The 20,741-nt window shown below is 61.6% G+C and overlaps 1 protein-coding gene across 2 annotated transcripts in view; it reads right to left on the bottom strand.

Moving 5' to 3' along the window:
- Positions 1-218: 218 nt before the first annotated feature.
- The window catches only part of SCUBE1 (signal peptide, CUB domain and EGF like domain containing 1), a 130,633-nt gene continuing 110,110 nt past the window's right edge, over positions 219-20,741 (bottom strand). For both annotated transcript variants that reach the window (XM_058741094.1, XM_058741095.1), the window contains 12 exons: positions 17,365-17,484; positions 16,921-17,025; positions 15,827-15,940; positions 14,857-14,994; positions 13,511-13,714; positions 10,568-10,729; positions 9,065-9,232; positions 7,322-7,483; positions 5,121-5,318; positions 3,557-3,709; positions 3,128-3,207; positions 219-1,083 (listed from right to left, as the gene is read on the bottom strand). In XM_058741094.1, the coding sequence (XP_058597077.1) occupies positions 931-1,083; positions 3,128-3,207; positions 3,557-3,709; positions 5,121-5,318; positions 7,322-7,483; positions 9,065-9,232; positions 10,568-10,729; positions 13,511-13,714; positions 14,857-14,994; positions 15,827-15,940; positions 16,921-17,025; positions 17,365-17,484 (1,757 nt within the window). In that variant the 3' untranslated portion in view covers positions 219-930. The remainder of the gene's footprint in view (positions 1,084-3,127; positions 3,208-3,556; positions 3,710-5,120; positions 5,319-7,321; positions 7,484-9,064; positions 9,233-10,567; positions 10,730-13,510; positions 13,715-14,856; positions 14,995-15,826; positions 15,941-16,920; positions 17,026-17,364; positions 17,485-20,741) is intronic.

Below are 20,741 nucleotides of genomic sequence, written 5' to 3'. Positions count from 1 at the left end.
AGAAGCAGCCTGCCGTCTCCCCTTCCTGCAGGCTCCCTCCTACCTTCTCCCCTTCCCGGAGGCTCCTGGCCCACAGACACAGGGGCAGCACGCTCCTGGGGAGGGGTGAGTCACTCAGGGATGCCGGCGACAGCTCGTGGGGGAAGAGATGGGTTGCAATTCGTATTTATAGTTACTAAAGAGCATTTTCCTAAAGTACCCACAAATAGAAGTATATATATATTTATCTTTATATTTATATATATATAGGACTTAATTAGATGCTCTATCAAGGAAAAGCACAAATCTACAGTTTCCTCCACCAGCAGCTCTTTTCTGTCCCATCACAGAATCCTTAGAGCCCCGCCACACAGCGCCTGCGTCCTGGGCCCGAGGCCGGAGGAGTCGGGGTGTGGATGCCTTGCAGGTGTAGACACTGGCTTATCAGAGCTTCCCAGATGCCTTCCCGCACCCCTCCTTCCACAGCCTGGCTTCCTGTCTCCGATTAGGCCTCTCAGAGCCTGCCTGGAGACAGAGGCAGCCACACTCCCCTCTCTCTTGAGGCATCGGGTGAGGCCACCCGTGACCCCCGAAACGTGCACTCTGCCCAGGACCCGGCCGCGTGGTGGCACAGAGCGTCCTGGCCGCTCAGGAGAGGGCACTGTCCTGGAATCGAGCCGGCGGAGGGGGGGGGGGAGGGAGAAAGGCCGCCTCGAGCAGTGTTTTCCCAACGGGGCGATCCGAGGGGTGCGGTGGGCTGGGGTCTCTGCTTGGACGCGGTCTCACCCCCACGGGCCGGTCAGTGTTTCCGAAGGGCAGGTGCCCCGGTGACTTCCCGAGGCGGCGCGGAGGCGTGTGGAGCCGCCTTTTGGCTTCCGCCGTGGAGGGAAGGCACTCTTCCCTCCCCGTCTGGGTACCGGGCCGTCCCCAAGCTGGGCGGCTCCACGGGCATTATTTGTAGGGCCGCAGGAATCGGGACACTTTGGAGCGCAGCAGCTTGATGAAGGACCGTGGGAACATCTCCTTGGACTCCTGGGCTGTGTACTTGAAATAGTTCTGGGGGTGTGCCAGCACGTCGAACAGGGCCTTGATGAGCTTTTTGTCCTGCAAGACACGGCGAGGCGGGTGGTGAGGCCGAGTGGGGGGCCGGGGGCCCCCGCCGCTCGCTTCTCCAATGTCTGGGGTGGGGTGTCCGTGAGGACGGGGGAGGAGGAAGAGTCTACACTGCTTGGTGGGTTTCAGGATCCCACAGACTCTCTTTGCCACGAATTGCTTTTTGATTTCTTAAGGGTTTACTGGTTTGGACTTGGCAATGCAAAATATTTTATTTCAAATGGGTTCTGCAAAACCAAACCCAGGTAGGGACGCCCGGGTGGCTCAGTCGGTTGAGCGTCCGACTTCGGCTCGGGTCAGGATCTCGCGGTTCGTGAGTTCGAGCCCTGTGTCGGGCTCCGTCCTGACGGCTTAGAGCCTGGAGCCTGCTTTGGACTCTGTCTCCCCGTCTCTCTCTGCCCCTCGTGCGCTCACGCCTCTGTCTCTCTCTCTTTTAAAAAATAGACGTTAAAAAAAATTTAAAAAAACAAACAAACCAAAATAAGACGTGCAGCTGAGGCCCTGGCTTTTGAGGCCCACAGTCCGGGGTCTGAGAGCTCAGCCCCATGTACACACCAGCCCCTTCACTGGAGGAGGGTGAGCCTCGGCGCTCAGGGCGGGCCCGTGCGGATCTGAGCAGGAAGCACGGGCCAGAGGCCACCTGCACCAGGACTCGCTGTCACAATGAGACTTGGGCCACATTTGCTGCCCAGGGTCGGCTCTGTCCTGGTGCCCGCTCATGCGCTCTCTCTCTCTCTCTCTCCCTCCCTCTCCCTCCCTCCCTCTCACACAGGCGCTCACACATCCTTGCCCTTGGGAAACACAGGGCTCTTCCTGTTTTCCAGGAGCAGGGCCAGGTGCTGGGACAGGACCCCCTGCGGCTCCTCCACCGAGAGGGAGGGAGTTGACTGAGGCAGGCGCCAACAAGGAGGGCTGCGTGGGGCGCTAGGAGTCTGTGACCTGCCCGGAGGAGGGGCGCCTAAGCTGAGGGCAGGACAGTGGGACGTTCACTGAGGAGAGCGGCTGGGGAAGAACGTTCTCGAGAGGCCCTGGCGAGGGAGTGGAGGGAGCGTGGAGGCCTGAGAACCGCTCGGAGGCAGGTGGTGGCCTTGCCGGTCCAGGTTTTGTCCTACATAATGGAAACGCTTCTAGCTCTGGAGAGATGCTCTTGGCTGCAGGGTTGGAGCTGAGGGCAGAGGGCCCGGGGTGGCAGGGAAGGGGCGAGGAGGAGAGTCAGGATGGACTGATGGAAAGGCCAGCGTGACCTTCTGGTTCCTACTAAACAGAAGGAACTAAACAGGCTCCAAAACGTCTAGGCCTCACCCCGGTTGCAGCAGCATCAGGGGCAAATCCCTCTGCCTACAAACCACCTACTACGTGCAGGGGTGTGCCAGGCCCGGGGCTGGAAGACCTGAACTCTGCGAGCCACCCGTTTCTTAGAGGGGTTGCCTGGGGCCACCGGGCGGGTAAGTGACAGCTAGAATAGCGGTCAGCGGGGGGACTGGCCTGGTCCTGCTCTTGTCCCGTCCACCTCAGCTCCCGGGCTGGGAGAGCCGTCTGCCTACAGGCTGGGCTGGGGCCGGCCCCCCAGAGCCCGAGCAAATCCCTGGGTCCGGCCTGGCCACTGCCCGCTGCGTGACGGCCACAGCCCCCCTCGACGACAAGGTGGCTCTGCTTCCCAAGCCCTGAGCAAGATGAGGAGCCAGGCGGTCCCGAGGGCGGGGGTGGATTCTACCGACTTTCAGCTCATTTCACAGGCGGGGAAAGTGAGGCCAGCAGAGGCTCAGGAAGCTGCCCAAAGACCAGTCACCAGGTCCTGGGCCAGACACCCACCAGGGAGCCAGCCTCGGACCTCCCGGTCTGGAGGGACAGACGCACTGGAGCCAGGCCCCGCCCCCAACCCCCCCCCCACCCCCTCCTCCTCTCCTGTCACCACCCTCCCCCGCTCACGTCTCGGGCGTGGGGGGCGGGCCCTGGGGGCAGGGGTGGCCCTGGGTCATCACAGGCCACTATCCTGGGATCACACGGATCCTTTCCCATAAAGAAGCTCACTCACTTTTAAAATTTCCTGGTGATTCTCCGAGGCGTAGAGCCGTCCGTCGCGAACGATGTCTTCGATTAATTGCTGGTAGTCCTCTGCGAAGCCCGCCGGCCGGGAAGGAAGGGCGGTGAAGGCTCCAGACCCTGCCTGCCCTCCCCCCTCACCTCTGGCCTCTGCCCCGACCCACTTTCAGGCTTCAGCCCTCGGCCAGAGCAGTCCTGCCTCCGAACCTCCGTACCCTGCACCCAAACTGTTTTCCTCGAGCTTTGGCTAGTGGGAAACTCCTACTCAACCCTCAGAACCCTGCCTGGGCGGCACCTCACGCTGAAGCCCACAGACGCCACTAAAGGCTCCCTCGTCTGCACCACCCCTGCCCCCGTGTGCCTGTCATCTCTGTGTCTGCGGGGCCGGCCCGGGCTGGGCGCACGGCACAGCCACACGTACCGTCGTAGGTGACGTAGGGCACTTGGAACCCTCTGCCGCTGTTGCCTTCGTTGGACTTGAACTGGATCCAGAGCTTCCGGGAGCGGGAGGTGAAGGCGATGGGCCTCTCGTAGGTCTGGCAGGTCTCGTAGGTGGTGATGGACGTGGGTGAGGCTGGGGGCAGAGCCCAGGACCTGAGTGGCTCGCTGAGCCACAGCTCTGCACCTGGCCCCTGTCCTCCTGCTTTGGGCCGCGTGTCCCCCCCCCACCAGTCAGCCACCCGGGCCCCACATCCAGTCCCCCGAACAGTCTGGCTCTGATCTCCACCCTCGTTCCCTCTGCCTCAAGTGCCTGTCCTCACCCTCAACCCCAGTTCCCGCTCATCCTGCGGAGACAGGTTTGTGTCTCCCCGTCCAGGAAGCCTTCCTGACTGCCTGCCGTGTTCCTGCGCTGCTCTGGTGAACCCTCTGTCACGGCCCCTCCCTGCTGGGTTGTCACTGTCTCCCTCTGGAGGGAGGGACGCTCCCCCAGGACAGGGCTCATGCCTGTACCCAGCACGAACCAGGGCCGCGGTGGAGGGTCACATTTGGGAAGCCCCCTCTCCCTGTGAACAGATGAACAGGAGTGAACCTGCTGACCCTGGGGTGCGTGGGGCTGGCCAAAGGGTCCCCCACCTCCTCACTGCTCCCTGGGGAGCCTACCTGAGGTGCCCTGCAGGCGGGAGAGGCTGACCCCCTAGAGTCCAACCCTGCGGGCAGGTGACAGAGTGGGTGGCGGGGGGGGGGGGGAGGGACAGTCGCGGGCTGGGCTCGGACCGGCTGTGGGATCCCGGGCAGGCACCATGCCCTTTCTGGCCTCTCGGCTACACTGAGTGGGCGATGCACACACGTGGTAACAAGCAGGACAAGGGGAACAGAGTGGACAGAAACCCCTCAGTCTCCCTGTGCCTCAGAGACATTCCAGCCCCGAGCGGGCAGGTGTGTTTTGTGCCTGCCTGTGTCCACCTCTTCCTTCCGTAACGTTCTGACTGGAGCTTGCTCCCCGTGGTCCCCACGGCCCTGCAACAGCAGTCAGGCGCCCTGGCCTAGGCACCTGCTGCAAGAGACTTCACCTGGTTCCTGGGGGGACGCCGGTGCTTCCCCGCCTTTCTCGTCCTCACCCACCCCGCCCACTGCTAGAGCCGGCCTGCTGCCCGTGGCCTGAAGTCCCTCTACGAGCCTCTGACGGGGGCGACGGGGCGGGACGCGGTGACTCACAGAGGGGAAGGCTCAGGCTGTCTGACCCTGGGGTGTCCTGCGTGTGCACAGGCTGGCCCTTCGCTTGCGAGTCCCCGAGGGAGCGGGAGGCGGGCGGAGCAGGGGTCGCTCCCGGGGCCTCACCCTAGGTGGGGTGGCGGGACACCTGGGAGGAGACTGGCTGGCGGTCAGCGTGGGGACCGGACCCGGCCGGGCCCGGCTCCCGCTCAGGGCGCGCCCCACGCTCGCCACCCTCGGGGCAGGGCTTGAGGCAGACAGAGGGGCGCCGAAAGCCCGCCCACGGGTGACCCTGGGCGGCCCCTCGCTGCCCTGCCACCACCTGCACCTACCGCTCTTCCTCATGACCAGGACGTCCCCGCACTCGTCCTCGACGGGCAGGAAGATCTCGGGGACCACGATCAGGATCCTGCGCTTGGGGGGCGGGGAGATGTGCCAGACGCACTCCGTGTTGGCCGGGTAGTCGCCGGGGTAGTTGGGGGACTCGATGTAGCCCGTGTAGTCCCCGAGCTCACCGCCACAGTGCTGGTCTGTGGGCACCGGGGCGCGAGGGCCTGCTCAGGCCGGCTGCACGGGTGCCCCAGAGGCCCGGCCTCCACCCGGCCTCCCCGCCAGCCGGGCCTCCAGATGCGCTTCTCATGGGGTCTCTCCCGTGGGGGGCCCCGCTCCCTGAACCCCACTTCGCCCACTCACTCCACACCCCACGCACCGCTAGGTGCCGAGTGTGGTCACCCTCCCGGCCGAGCAGGACGGCTCAGGGGACAGGCAGGCAGCATGGTGAGGAGAAAGAGACAAGCTTCCCCTTGTTTTCCTTTTTAGCCAAGCCGTGTAACCCCGAAGAGGCCAAAAGTGACGGCTCGGTGAGCCGAATAGTTTCTAGCCTCAGCCTGACAAAGGAGGCCACCTTAGTTCCGCAAAGAGAACTGAGGGGAAGTATTCAAAAAAAAAATTTTTTTTTTTTTTTTTACATTTATTTATTATCAAGAGACAGAGCGAGACAGAGCATCAGCAGGGGAGGGGCAGAGAGAGAGGAGGAGACACAGAATTTGATGGAGGCTTCAGGCTCCGAGCTGTCGGCACTGAGCCCGATGTGGGGCTCGAACCCACGAACCGTGAGATCACGACCTGAGCCAAAGCTGGACGCTTAACCGACTGAGCCACCCAGGCGCCCCTGAGTGGAAATATTAAATATACAGCATTTTCTTACACGTTTTCATTTATAAAACTCAAAATTGCTGGGAAGCATTTCATTTTTACACTTATCTTCCAGAAGCTTCCCCTCCTATTTGGTTTCTCCACTTTGACTCATGAGGACATCTGAAACCCTGTCTCGGGGCGCCTGGGTGGCTCAGTCAATTGAGCGTCCGACTCTTGATTTCAGCTCAGGTCGCGATCTCACGGTTCGGGGGTTTGAGCCCACATCGGGCTCTGTGCTGACAGTGCAGAGTCTGCTCGGGATTCCCTCTTTCCGCTCCTATCCTGCTGGTGCTCTCTCTCTCTCTCTCTCTCTCTCTCTCTCTAAATAAATAAACTTAAAAAAGAAAAAAATAGGGGCGCCTGGGTGGCGCAGTCGGTTGGGCGTCCGACTTCAGCCAGGTCACGATCTCGCGGTCCGTGAGTTCGAGCCCCGCGTCGGGCTCTGGGCCGATGGCTCGGAGCCTGGAGCCTGTTTCCGATTCTGTGTCTCCCTCTCTCTCTGCCCCTCCCCCGTTCATGCTCTGTCTCTCTCTGTCCCAAAAATAAATAAAAAACGTTGAAAAAAGATTTAAAAAAAAAAAAAATAAATAAAACCCTGCTTCTGTGGAGCTCGCCCACCGTCCCTGCTCTTCTGCCCCTGAAGGCCACGAGCCGTGGGGATGCCCCGGGGAACAGAGGGTTCCACCTCTAGGATTAAGTCCCCTTCGCGGGCCTTCAGGCTGTTCAACATGCCAGCAGCTCAGTGTCAAAGGGCTAACTGGCTAGAAGTCGCTTAGGAGAAGGGTACGACACTGGAAGAGCCGTCCCCAAGGACTCCGAGAAATGAATTAAAAGGTATCTGAACTAAAGGTAGCGTCCTGTCGGGCCCAAATGACTTGCTAAGTGAGGGAGCGGCGTATCTGCTTCCCAAATTGTCTCGTGCTGCCCGCGGCACTGATGTCCTTTGGCTAAACCGAGCTCCTCTTGGACACGAGAAGGCCGTGTGCTGCCACACGCACGGAGCGTGTCCTTCCCGGGTCCGAGGTCATCCGCTCTGTGTCCGCCTGCCAGTCCGGCCGTGCGTGCCTTCAGGGCGGCACAGCCCGGGCCTCCGCGGCTGCCCCGCACGGGGCCTGGCTTTTCCCTCCACAGCCCGGAGCCCGGGGCAGGGCCCGGCCGGGCACAGGGGCGCAGGCTGCCCTGGTGGGCGGGTGTCACGCGGGGCAGGTATACGTGCCGGAGCAGGGAGGAGTCCTCCGCCGGCCCGCGGGCACCACGCGAGGTGAGCAGCCACCCTGCCCCCGGCAACGCCCCCCAGCCTTCCCAGCGCCCCGGCCGTGGCAAGAGCGGCACCTACTTTTGCAGTGCGTGACGTTGGTGGAGCCGTCGAAGTCGGTGCTGGTGTTGCCCGGGCAGGTGATGCAGTGGTTCTGGCCGAACTCAGGCTGGTAGGTGCCCACGGGGCAGCGGATGCACCGGTGGGTGGTGGTGTTGTAGTGGTGGCCGGGGGAGCAGTGCACTGTGGGGCGGGGACGCCGGTGGGCAAGGGCAGGGCCTCCTGCCCTCGAGGCCTGTCTCGGCACAGAGTTCGAGGCCCTCCTCCACCACCCAGGGACGCCCCGCCACGTGCGCCCGGTCCCGACCCTGCCCACAGCCGTGCGTGTGTTCGGGGGCAGCAAATGGGACACGAGACGCTGTGAGGCCGGGCGTGGGGTGGCTCCAGAGGTGCAGGGATTTTGAGTGGGGACTCGAGTCGTGCGCAGCTGGCCGGGAGGCTCTCTGCGGGGAGGAGGCGGCAAAGCGCGGGCCCGGGGTGGGCTGCACGGCTGCCGGGTGTGGCCAGGGGGGAGGTCAGAGGCCACGGGGACGAGCTCCCGGGCCCAGGGGTCATGCTAGGCTTTGCTCTGAGTGAGGGCACCCGGGGCCCTGGCATGTTCCCGGCGGCCGCTCTGGGGGGAGGGGTGGCAGGACAGGCGGCAGGGGCCTGGCTCGGGTGGCAGTGGGGTGGCGAGAAGTCATCGGTCAGAGGAGCTGGCAGGGGCTGCGCACAGACTGGGCGTGAGGTCAGAGGCAGAGCACTCGAGGGCTCCCCGGGTCTCCCTGGAGCACCTGGCCAGGCGGAGCTGTTGTGAACTAGAGTGGGGGTTGCCGTGGGGCAAAATGAGGGGCTCTGGCCACGTGGGGTGACAGGTGCTTGCTGGACATGTCCGGGGCCGTCCCTTGGCAGGAGGGTATAGCATCGAGTTTGGGACAGAGGCTGGGCTGGGGACAGAAAGTGGGGTCACCGTGCAGATGCTCCTTCTGTCCAGACTCCGGAGTGAGTGCCCAGGCCGGGGACCCCGAGCACGACCGGGCGGGGGTTGGGTGAGGCCGAGGCGTGCTGGGGCCACCGGCACGTGGGAGGTGTGGGCTGGGAGTGGACTTGGCTCTGGCCTTGAGGGGAGCGGTGACCGGGGGGCAGCGGGGCAACAGACTGACTAGTGGGGTTCAGGAGAGGGCGCGCGAGAGAAATAGAGTCCACACGCTTTTGCTACAAGGTTCCCAGTAAGGAAGAGAAGTCCTGGCAGGAACTGGAGGGGGAGTGGGGCTAGAGAGTTACGACTTTTCCTTCCAGAAGGGAGGCTTCAGAGCAGTCTGTCTGTTCCCAAGAACACGGGGGTCAGTGAGCGGGCAGAGTTGTCCCAAAGGCCTTGGCGGGCCGGAGCGTGTGGACGGGGAGGCGGGCTCATCAGGGACACGTGGTGACGTGGAGGGGAAGGTGTGGCTGGACCGCAGGGTCCCCACGGCCCAGGTGAGCTGAGATGCCCGACCTCGCCCCACTGTCCCTGCTGCCCCCGCATTTCTTCACCTCCCCCAATCTTCCTTCTAGCCAGGCTCAAGGCTCCGTCTACAGCCACTGCGCCTCCTGCCCCTCCCATCTGAGACCCTCGGGCAGGCTTGTGTTGGGCCCTGTGTCCCTGTCCTAGCGTGCGGCATGGTGACGGTCACCAACGTCCGCTGCCTGACAGCTCCCGGCTCCTCCGCTGCCCTTGGAGGTCTGCCACCCAGGAAACGAGAGGGGTGGAGGGCAAACGTCCCCCAGCAGCCCAGCGCGCCTCACCTCTGGCCTCGCAGTCTTGGAAGGAGGCTGTGCCCTCGTGCTTGGTAAGTATCCCTCCTCCGCAGGGGAAGCAGCCCGTGCGCCCAGGCTCTGGCTGGTACGTGCCCACCGGGCAGGCTTGGCAGGGCCTGAAGCCATCCGGGGAGAAGAAGCCTGGGGAGCACTGACCTGGAAGTCAGAGGTCACGGCTCAGGCTGGCCGGAGGGGGCGCCTGGGTCCCAACCCTGCTCTCAGCCCTCCCCTGCCCTGGGGAAGGGCACTAAGGGGGTGGTGGGAGGGACCTGGCCCCAGTTTTGACGTTGCCAGTGGCTCAGGTGCTCTGGGACCTTGGCCGGGCCTGACTTGACCCTTCCCACTGTCAAGAAGGGCTACGGGTTAGAGAGCAGGTGGCCTTGCTGCTGAGCTGGGATGTGTGAGGTTGGAGGAGGTCACTTCCATCAGAGGGGCTTCCCCCAGGGGAAGGACCACACTGTGCCCTCGCGAGAGGAACGGGGGCTCCAGGCTGGCGCACCTTGTCTGTCTGCAGGGCTGGGCCGAGCAGAGGGAGGGGGCTTGTGAGGTCCCTGAGGGCCCCGCTGGGACAACGGGAGGGGACAGCACATCCAGCGGGAAGTCGGATGTAGAGGGCGCTCCAGCACTGAGTGAGGGGTGGGTGGGGGGCCCTCTCAGCCCAGACCCTGAAATCCCTGTTCCTACCAGTGGCTACTCTCTGCTCTCAAACAGTCACCTTCCTGCCAAGAGCAGAGGTCATACTCCTAGAGGGCACAGTCGGCCAGCCCGCAGAGACTCAGGGCTGGGCTCTGATCTCTCCTGTACCCCAGAGAAGGCTGGCTGTGGTCTCTGCTGTCCTAAGGATCTCACTCATCCACCCTCGGGGGCACACCTTTCCCCACCTGTTCTCTTGGGTGGTCCCCACGATGGCCTGGGAAGGGAGGCTGATGGGATGTGGGGTATGAACCCATTTCACAGATGTGGTCATGTGAGATGTAAGTGGAAAAGCTCTTTGTAAACCAAACTGTGCTTGGTAAATCAAAAAAGGGCTTTCCAAACCATCTACAGGGCAAACTGTAAAGTTCTTTATAGAGTACAGTTCTTGCCGAGTATATGGGGCGCCCCATAAAGCATTTCGACGATGAGGCAGTTCTCCGCACAACGTAATGTGTTTTGTCAACCGTGAAGCGCTATGTGCCTCTGCGACGGTAACTTGTCCTGTAAGTGACTGAGTATTTGTAAACTGTCAAATCCTTTCTGAACCGCACGCTGCAACTTTCAAGTGCGCTAAGTACAGCCCGTGCTCGCTGGCACACAGACGCTACGGGTCTGCAGCGTCCTTTGTGAGGGCAGCGACGTGGGAGTCATACCGGGCTCTGCGAACGGCAAAGAGCTTTACAGACTGTCACAAGGTACCAGGCCTTTGCTTTGGGGACCTCAGTGGAGACAGGAGGTACTCCCAGCACCCCCACCCCATCCCAACCCCTCCCTCCTGGGGGGGCCCGCACTCGCCTCCACATTCGGACACGTTGCGGGCACCAGCTAGGCCGAGCCCGTCGCTGCTGGGGCATGGCGTGCAGCTGAGTTGGCCGTCCCCGTCCTGGTAGGTCCCCGGGGCGCAGGGCACACACTGGCCCGGCTCTCCGCTGAAGTGGGTGCCAGGCCCGCAGGCCACTGCAAAGGCAGAGTGGAGAGATTGCTGGTGGCAGAGGTGGGAGTGGTGGCCGGGTGGTCTCTCGGGCTCTGTCCTACCAGATAGGGTGCATCCCTCGTCCCCGGGGCTCAAAGGGCCCGGAGGAGCCCAGACCCATCTCAGGAGAGAAGGAGCAAGGCGGCAACCATCTGTGAAGGCCCTGGAGGCCTGACCCTGGTCTCGTGCCCCATCGCGGCTGCTCCGCTCAGGGTCCTGGGCAGACCCTTCCTCCTTGTCCTGCCCTCCAGCCCTGACCCCTCGGCCTGCGTACCAACTGCTTCCTGGGCATCCCTCATCCAAACCCAGCTCTCCTCCCCTCCCCTTTCCTTCCTCACGTAGGGGGGTTGCCATCTGAGGAGATACGGGGTGGTGCAGAGGGCGTGGGGCGGGTGACAGAGGCAGGGGCAGGAAGGTCCGGTGGCTGAGGGTCGTCCAGGGATGGGGGGCTGAAGGGAGAGCAGTGTGGTTGGCTGCATTGAGCAAACAAGCAAACCGGTGAGTAAGCAAACTGACTGAGCAAATGAGAAAGGGAGTGAATGTTTCTCTGGAGAAGACATTTAGAGAGAGAGAAGGTTAGAAAGAACCCTGGGAAACTGGAGGTTCAATTGAACGGGTGTGAACTCATGGTTTTATAAAACACACACACGCACATGCACACACACACACGTGCACACACGTGCACTCTGGTGTATACATCTGTATCTATGTAAATGTATACATGTGCTAATGTACGTGTGTATTTGCACATAGATAGAAACCTATGCTTCCTAGTTCCGTCCGGTGGGAGGGCCTAGAAGCAATGAGTACCCCACCTTTGGCTTTTCCATATCCTCCTCCTCCTTTAGGGGTCCAGGGGCCCTGACCGATTCCAAAGGGGCAGGGGAAGTCCAGGTTTTGTGCCAGAGAATCCTCATTGAGTGACAGAGGCATGGGGCACGTCCCAAGGACGTGGGAGCCAGTCTGACGGGGCACCTACTGGCTACAATGGGGATGATCCGAGCACTGAGCTAAATAATGTTAGGAATGGATTACAACCCCTTGGGTAAAAGAAGAATGTCTAAGTCCGCACTGACATAAATACACAGCCACGCGGACACGCAGACAGATATATAAATGAGGGGGGAAGCAAAGCTCTTTCTTACGGGAGAACGCTAACTTATACACAGACAAGGGCCGGCAGGAATAGAGAATACCGCCCGGTAACCACTGTAGAGGAGGCTGATCTGGCAGGAGTTGCCACCGGGTGCGACGGCTGGTGGCTGGGGGGGATGTCTGATGGGGAGCAGGATGTTGGTGTAAACTCAGACTACATCCCCAGAAAAATCCTCATCAGTTACAGACGGAAGGAAAAGGGTGAATTAAGGTGGAGGCACCAGCCGTGGGCTGGGTCAGTATCCTGTGCCTCCTGATGGGGGCGCTGAAGAGCAGGCGTCCAGCGTGAATGGGGCTGGTCGCGGAAACGTGGGGGCGCGGCCCGGTAGCACTTGGGGACAGCGGGGGCAGGAGGCGCAGGGAAAGAGCAAGGAACTGGTCCAGAATGAAGGAATCTGGGGAGACAGGACGCTAAGTGTGGAGGACAGGGGCGTTGTGGGAAGAGCGGGTGAAAGGTAACGGGTGTGCGGCCCGGATGGTGGTGTAAGGGTCACACGCGCACACACCCCAGAGGGCGCAACACAGCACACGGGGGAATCGGGATGAGGAGAACACGGAAGTCCCTTGCTCTGCCTGGCGATATTTCTGAATGTGTGAATGGTTTCAGAATGAGCTATTAAAAATAAAAGAGTGACATCACGAAGGCCGTGGTCCTCCCTCCCTGTCCGCTCCTCCCTTCCCCCCACTAAGCCCCGCCTCTCCTCCACCGGCTCCCCAATTCATCTCTGTGGCCCAGCCTATGCTTCACCCTCCAGATTCCCCAGCTCCGACCACCCATTCGACGTCTTCGCGAGGACGACTCGGATGCGTCTGAGCACAGGAGGACAGACAGAACACCCTCCACCAGCCCCTCCACCCCCTCGAAGCCTCTCCCCTCCTCCCCCCCGCACAGCTGCCCCCCCAGAGTGCACTCACAATGCGCCTCATTCCTTCCTGGCCTGCTGCCAGCCCCGATCCCCGTTCAAGGCTCTGCCGGCTCCCACGGGGCCTCCCCTCTGTGGTCCTCCCACCGGGAAGCCTTCTCCTGATGAGAGAGCAGGTAAGGCTGCTCCCCTGCTTGGTCAGGTCACCTGCGGCCTGGGCCTGGGCCCCGGCTGGCTGCCCTGGCCGAGCTCCCGCTGGGGGCCTGGCCTCACCTGCTCCCCGCAGCTGGTGCCCCCTGAAGCCGATGCTCCCCGCAGCGGGTGCCGCACTCTGGGCAGCCTCGGCCTCCTGTGCATCCTTGCCCTGCTGCTCCTTTGCCCTCGGCTCCTACGTGGCCTCCGCTGGGAAGCCTTCTCTAGCCACATGGACTAGTCCTCACGCCCCCCACTGCCCCTTCACTGTGGCCGTGCCAGCCTGTGCTCTCCCTGTCCCACCCGTCCTCAGGATTATGGCGAGGGTCAGATGTACAAATGTCTGCCCGGCAAGAGCGTTGCCCAGGGGGCAGCACCAGGGGAACGTTCCTCAAACGACAGCCATGATGACGAGCACGACAGCGCTTCTCCCTGGCAGGCTTCTGCGTCTGACTGTCCCCTCCCGAGGCATCTGTTTACCCAGGCCACCCGTGGAAGGAAGGGCAGAGGGAGTTTGCCCAGTGGGCATCCCAGTGGCCGCGGGCAGGGACGCACCGCATTTCCCGTCCTGTAGCACCTGGCCCGTGCTGCACGCCCCCGGGCCCTCCGGGGCCTTGGCCGGCCACTGGGCCATCGCGTACTCTGTGCCTGCGACCTGGATGGAGAACTGCTGTCGGCCGATGGACCTCCGCAGAGTCTTGATGGCGGCCTGTAAGCTCTGCTCCGCGCGCTTCCGCATGCAGTCGGCCTCACAGGTGTCTGCAGGGGCGGGAGGGACGGTCACTCACAGCCCCTCGGGACTGCCTCTTCCCGAGCTGCCCCTCTGCCAGGCCTCTGCCGAGGGCACAGGCTCGCAGCGGCCGCAGGCCCCCTTGTTGCGTCCACCTGACAGATGAGGAGACCGAGGAGGATCCGACAGGCAGGACCTTCCCCAGGCCGCCCAGCAGGCCTCTGCCACCGCGACGCGTCACCTCCCTAGGGCACGGCTCACGGACGGGCGCCCCTCCCTGCCACTCAAACAGCCTTGAGGCCGCCACTGTTCCCAGGATGACAGCCAGCTCTCTGGCCTTGAACCCAAGGCCCCTCGTGGTGGGGCCCCCGCCCGCCGTGCCAGCCCTGGCCCCCAGTCCTCCGACACCCACCGTGGACTCCACTTTCCGCCCTGCCCTCCTGAACACACTCCGTTCTCTCTGACCTCTGTGCCTTTGCCCGTTCCATTCCCTCTGCCTGAAGGCCATTGCCTGCCACCTTTTCCACTGGATCTTTGATTTCAAGCCCTGATTCACACGGCACCTCTTCTGGGAGGACCTCCCGGGCTCCTCTCTCGGGGAGACGCCTCAGCTCTGTGCCCCCCACCCCGGGGGTCTCCCTTGGCACCGGGTAGTTTGTGTGCGCGTCGGCCTCCCCGTGGCTGGGGGTGCCGCCAGCGTGAGGACCCTGGTCTGGTCCCCTCTTTCCACGGTGCCCAGCGCTGGGCACACGCAGCACACGTCTGTTGACAGAGCTCAGAAAGCACGGACACGAAACACAAGCCGGCCACGTAAGCCCCCTTCTGGAACATGGGAAAGGCAGGCCAGTGGCTCAGTTGTTCCGGAAAGGCCACAGGCGTTAGGCCCTTCCGGGCCCCAGCGAGCGCACGGGGGACGGTTGGGAGAGGCCGTGTGGCCATCATGTGGGCCCCTGAGCCCCGTTCCTCTCACTGCCCTGGGCCTCCTCTCCCACCCCGGGCTACAGGCAGCTGTTTTAAGGACCCGGCGCCGACCCGCACCAGTCCCCCCATCTGCCTGGCTGGGCCTCTATGTCCAGGAGCCGTGGCTCGGGTGGGAGCCCGGACCCCGCCAGCCCCCCCCCCCCCCCCCGCATCCTGTGTCCTCCCTCCGGCCTTCAGGAGCCTCACCCACCTGAGGCCTCGTCCGTCTTTGCCTCCACCTCGAACTCCGCCGTGATGTGGGTCACCTCCTTGGATGGGGACTTCCGGCCACGGCGCCTCTTCTTGGAGGAGTCACACTTGAAGCTCACAAAGGTCACGTGGCAGTTTTCTGGACAGAGAAGGGACCGCTGTGGCGCAGGTGGCACAGGGCAGGAAGCAGGGTCCTCCCGAGCCCCGCGCACAGATCGCCACCGGCGGGGCTCCCGCTTCGCCTAACGGCCTGCGGTGCGGATGGGGAAACCGAGGCTGGAGAAGGCCAGGCTGGCTCCGGGTCTCACGCGGGGCTGGTGGCTGAGCCACGCCCCGCACCAGCCATTCTGAGTCCGTCAAACCGCTGCAGGCGGAGGCGCCTGGCGCGTACTCGCTTCGTGGAGCCGTGCCGCTCAGTTCCGTGGGGCCCGGCCCGGGTCGGGGCTGCTCGGGCGCCGGGCTCTGTTAGGTCTGGAAAAGGAGTCCTAAGGTGTCCGGGAATCTTGGTGGAAACAGAGCCGGGATGCTTTTCGCCCCGGCTCTTCTCATCGGGCTTTCCCTACGCTAACCCCTGACCCCCCTGGGGTCAGAAGCCTGGAACGTCCTTCTTGGCCTCCCTCATTCAAGGATGAGCCACTGCCCGACTCCCACGAGGCCTTCTGGACACAATCAGGCTGCACTTGCCCTGGGGGAGCTCATCTAACCCGCTCCAGGTGGGGCAGGGGCAACGGGCCCCGGGGATGCTGGGGGACCTGAATTTTCCACTCAAATGCCGGCCTTCCTCCCGAGGGACACCACCACTGTCTCTGGTGCTTCAGGCGTGGCTCCTGGGGCTCAGGGACCGTGATGGGGAGGACAAGGAGAGGCCCCCACGCTTGAAGCCCAGCCCCACTGGCCCCTGGGCTCCCAGCTCCCAGGCACGGGGACCCCCGCCACCCCCGTGTGGGTCAGTGCCACGGCCGCCCACTCACCCAGCAGCGGCTGCCTCGGGGCCTCCTTTGCTGGCTCCTGGCTGTGGGCCCAGAGGCGGCACCTGGCATCTCGGATCTTGAAACGGGCCTTCTGCCTGATGGAGGCAGGCGCACCTGGGGAAAGCCCAGACCCCCCCCCGGTGGCGGCCTCTCCTGCAGGCAGGGAGGTGGTGGGGCCGCGGGCTACACAGGGGGCCGCCAGTGGGACAGATCCACTGGGAGCTGGGGCCGGGGAGCCTCCACTGCCTCATTTCTCTCCCCGCAAGGCCTGAAGAAGGTGGGCGTGTGGACGGCGGGGTCAAACTCAAGCCAGGGGGCCACCCAGCCAGAGGTCTCCTGTGGAGGAGGAGAGGGAGGCCTCCCGCCTCCTCCCCCATCAGCGCGGCCGGGGCACGTGGCTCATGCTGCTGGGAAACGGGGTTAGAACAGAAAAGAGAGGGAAGCAACGGAGGGAAGGGGGTTTGAAATAACACAGGTGCTGTTATTCACTGTGTGTGTTAATCAACACACTGCTGATTCCTTTAAAGAGCCAACCACAGCTGCTGGTACTGAAGAATCCTACGATCGCAGATACTTAGACTCACATCCTGTGTGTGTGAAATGGACACAGATGCCCCCATATCATTGAATTCAACATCCCGAATGGGAAAAGCTGCTGGAGACAACCTCCTGCGTCTGCCGGGCCGCCTGGGACCTGGCTGGTGGGTCCCAAGGGGCGTGGGAGGGGGCTGGGCCTCCAGTACTGCCCGGACCTCGTGCTCACAGCACACGTGAGTCACTTCACCGAAACGGAGCCTGAGACCCACAGGCTCCTAGCACCTCGGGGTCACTGGAGCCGCGGCCCAGAGCCTCCGAGCTGGAAGGGCCCTTCCCTCCGCGGCTTGCTGCCCCTGGGCTGGGACTCAGCCCGCAGAGCAGTTGCTCGTAGGTCCCAGCACTGCTCTCAGCCCCCCAGGACCCTGGACCGTGCGGGGCAGGCCTCCGGCCAGGAAGCTCTTCCCCGGACAGCGCCCCTCCCTCTCGCCCCAGCAGGGCCCTGGACGCCAAGTCCAGGGCTCACCCGGGCACGGGCAGCACGGACAGGCCGGGGGTACCTGAGCAGCTGGGGCCAGCGCTGGAGCTGGTGCTGTTTCGCTTCTGTGGCGTCTTGCCCTGGAGACCCGGGACGCCGCAGCTCAGGCTGTAGCTGTTTTCCGAGTCTGCGGAGAGGCCGGTGGCCAGATGGACTTGGGTGCCCCCCACCTCCCCGCCAGGGGCCCCTGATCCTAGAGGTCTGAGAGAGATCGCTCTGGGTAAGTGGCTGGGCGGGAACGAGCCCGCCACACTTGTTGGGAGGGATGCCGTGGCCCGCGGAGAACCAGCCAGCGGGCCGGGATCACTTGGCGATCAAGGCCGGGGGCTGGGTGGGGGTGGGGGTGGGTGGGTGGGTTCATTCCTAGGTTGGGCTCTTTCCTGGAGAACGGAAGGGAGCAGGGGCTGCACCTCAGGGAAGGAGCCCCCCACTCCCTCATCCCCTCCCGGGGACGGCCTCAGGTTACCTGGCACGAAGAGTGAGTGGGCGGGGCAGAACAGGGAGCACCTCTCCACGCCGCCCACCCTGCTGCAGGACAGCTGGGCCCAGGTTGAGGCTTTGGCCCGGGAAAGGCACCTGCCGGTCTCTGAGGAGAGGGAAGACATAAGAGCAGGTCGGAGGGGGCCAGGGTGGAGGCTTTCTGGAGGCCCTGCCCTTGAACGTGGACCATCAGGGACTCCCACCACACCTCTGCCCCGTGGCCAGACCTCGGTGGGAAGGGGCTGGGGGATGGCAGGGTCCGTCCTCCCTCTGACCAGTCCAGGCCGTCTGTGGCAAGGGTCATGCCGCTGGCCTGGGCCGGAGGGCAGGGCTGGATTCTCTAGGGCAGGTGCCCATGCCCCTGTGAGTAAGGGAAGAACTGACAGTGGACACAGGCTTCGTGGCAGTGACTGACCTCGAAGCACGTGAGGTCGTGGTCACTGGGAGCCCCTCTCCGGGGCAGCCGCTGGACACGGCCATCAGGTGTCTAAAGACGTCCCCCAAATTAAGCCCCCCAGAGTTTCTCATGTGATTTTTAATCTTTTGAGGATGACAGAAGTCCCCAGACTCCCAGGAGACTGACAGGTCTGCGGCCATGGCAAAATCGGAACAGATTTCGTGGAAAAACAAACTGGCCGGTGACAACTGGCTGAGATGAACTCGCCTCTGGAAGCGTCGCACCCAGTGTCTGTCACCAGCGGTCGAGCTGCTCCAGCCGACGGGCTGAAACAGGGGACGTAGCCGGAAAAGCAAGCTGAGAGGGGAAGCTGCCCATCTGGATGGTCTCTGACATGTGGCTGAACATTTTCAAGGAGTCTTAGAAAGCAAATAATCTAGAAATGCAAACAAACCCCTGGCGCTCCAGGTAAAACCCCAGATAAACACAAGACCAAAGAATCAAGAACCTTCAAATAAAACCCCCTGCAGAAGAACCGACGTTCACGCTGGTTAACACGCAGCGGGACAAGCATCGGCAAACTTCCAGGGGAGACGTCAGCCCCCAACCGTTCCCCGGACTGTCTCTAAATTCCTAAAGGGGACTGTCACTGACTCTGGCGGACAGCAACACAGCCTTCTTGTCCTCACGGGGGTCGCTCGTTGGGAGAGGCAGACCCTCCTGGCCCCGAGCATCCTGTGTGCTCTTGCGGGGACGCTGAGGATGCACAGTCCCCGGACAATTTCTCAGGGTCGTGTTTGCCTCCAGCAGCCTCGGGGATGAGGGAACATCTCCCCCCTGGAGAAGCAGCAGGCTGGCTCTGTTCCCTCCCTCGGCTGCGATGCAAGGTCTCTACCTGCACGGCGTCAAGGGCGCAGATGGGACGTGGGGGTGGGCGAAGGGGAACCCGCACAAATGTGCTAGGTTGCCGTGCTGTGTACAGAAGTCCTTCGTCTCTGGCCCAAGGGCTCCAGGACTTCCAGAACTTTCCTGGCGCCCTGAAGCAGCAGCAGCCTAGCTCGCTAGCTGTATGTGGGCAGAATCTCTGACCCACCACGTGCACCGCTGAGTCCACCATCACGGAATGCCAAAGCCCAGAGAAAAGCTTAAAGTCACCACCTAACAAGCAAGAGGGAAGGCAAACCGACCGGTGGTAAGTGGGGGGGAAAAAAAAAGAAAGAAAAAGTATCGTTAAAGTAAGGATGTCAGGTTGTGGGAGAACACGAAAGTAGTAGTAAGAGGCAGCTCCGAAAGTGGGCGAGAAGTTGCAGAAGGCCTGGCGGCCGTGACCTTGATTTGCTCTGGTTTACTGCATCAACCACGCAAGTAGTGAGACTCTGACAAGCCTCGGCTCTTTCCCAACCTCCAACCTGCGACCGCTCCTTGGGGGCCGTTATCAGACGACAGCCCTCCCTTCTGTGGGTCAAAGCCCCTACCCAGGTAGTGGGGCAGGATCTCCTCCACAAATGGAACTGCCAGCTAAAAATATGCCTAAATATAATACACCTGAATAATACCTGTGAGGTTACTTTTACAAGTCCCTGAAAATCCTCCTACATAATTCAGATTATAGCTGATAGGAGCCTTAATATACCCGTATTACGTATAACTCACCAACAGGACCCCAGGGCGCCTGGGTGGCTCAGTTGGTTAAGTCTCTGACTTTGGCTCAGGTCACGATCTCGTGGTTCATGAGTTTGAGTCCTCTCTGCTGTCAGCATAGAGCCTGCTTCGTTCGGGTCCTCTGTCTCCCTCTCGCTACCCCTCCCTCTCTCAAAAATTAATAAACATTAAAACGATTTAGGGGCGCCTGGGTGGCTCAGTCGGTTGAGCGCCGACTTCGGGTCAGGTCACGATCTCGCGGTCCGTGAGTTCGAGCCCCACGTCGGGCTCTGGGCTGACCGCTCAGAGCCCGGAGCCTGTTTCAGATTCTGTGTCTCCCTCTTTCTCTGACCCTCCCCCATTCATGCTCTGTCTCTCTCTGTCTCAAAAATAAATAAACATTAAAAAAAAAAAATTAAAAGAAAAAAAAAAGATTTAAAAAACCAGGATCCCTGGGGCAAAGCTCCCACAACTTCAGTAGAACAAATGGAACGGAGTCCAGGAAGAGTCCAGACTGAGTGTTCCCGGACTGCCATACACATACATATTTTTTGGTAATGAACACACAAAAGTTAGGCCATGCTCTCAGGACGCAAGGTCAACAGCATGGCAAACATCCATGGCCAAGGCGTGTCCTCCCTGCCTCGGGGCAATGCCTTGGCTAAAGCAGTTGGAGCATCTTTAGGTCTTGTCCCAGAATCACCTTCAATCCAAGGGTACCACACGCAGTATGATCCCCACCGTGAACCGGGAGCACCCGGTATTTTTTCTGCTTGTCATTGAACTAATTATGGTATCTGGTTCCTTTATCCTTCTCATGTTACCACGGAGCAACTCCTACCCCTTCCTGAGGAGGAAACTCATCTTTGGGTGTCTGTACTTCAGAAGCGTTCATATCCAGAACAGATCTTTTGGACATTCCAAGCCAAATCCTGACTTAATACTGTTTGTTGAAGGCACCTGTCTTAAAAAATGAAGAGATTTAAAAATTCATATGGAAATTCAAGGTAAGTTTAAGAACAGCCAGATCAATCGTGAACACCAAAAGACTAAGTTGGAAGACTCTCACATCATGATTTAAAAACTTACTAGAAAGCTACATTAATCAAGACAGTGGGCTACAGACATAAGACAAACAGAACAATGGAAAAGACAGTCCAGAACTAGACCCACACATTTACAGCCAATCGATTTCAAGAGGATGGCAAGGTCATTCAGTGGGGAAAAAGAATGGTCTCAACGATTGGCATGGTGACATCTGGATATCCGGACACAAAAGAATGACGCTGGATCCCTATCTCACACCATACAAAAATTAATGCACC

The sequence above is a fragment of the Neofelis nebulosa genome, chromosome 8 (genome assembly GCF_028018385.1).
Source record: "Neofelis nebulosa isolate mNeoNeb1 chromosome 8, mNeoNeb1.pri, whole genome shotgun sequence".
NCBI lineage: Eukaryota > Metazoa > Chordata > Mammalia > Carnivora > Felidae > Neofelis > Neofelis nebulosa.
The sequence above is the reverse complement of the archived record's forward strand: the minus strand, read 5'-3'. Positions and strand labels throughout refer to the sequence as shown.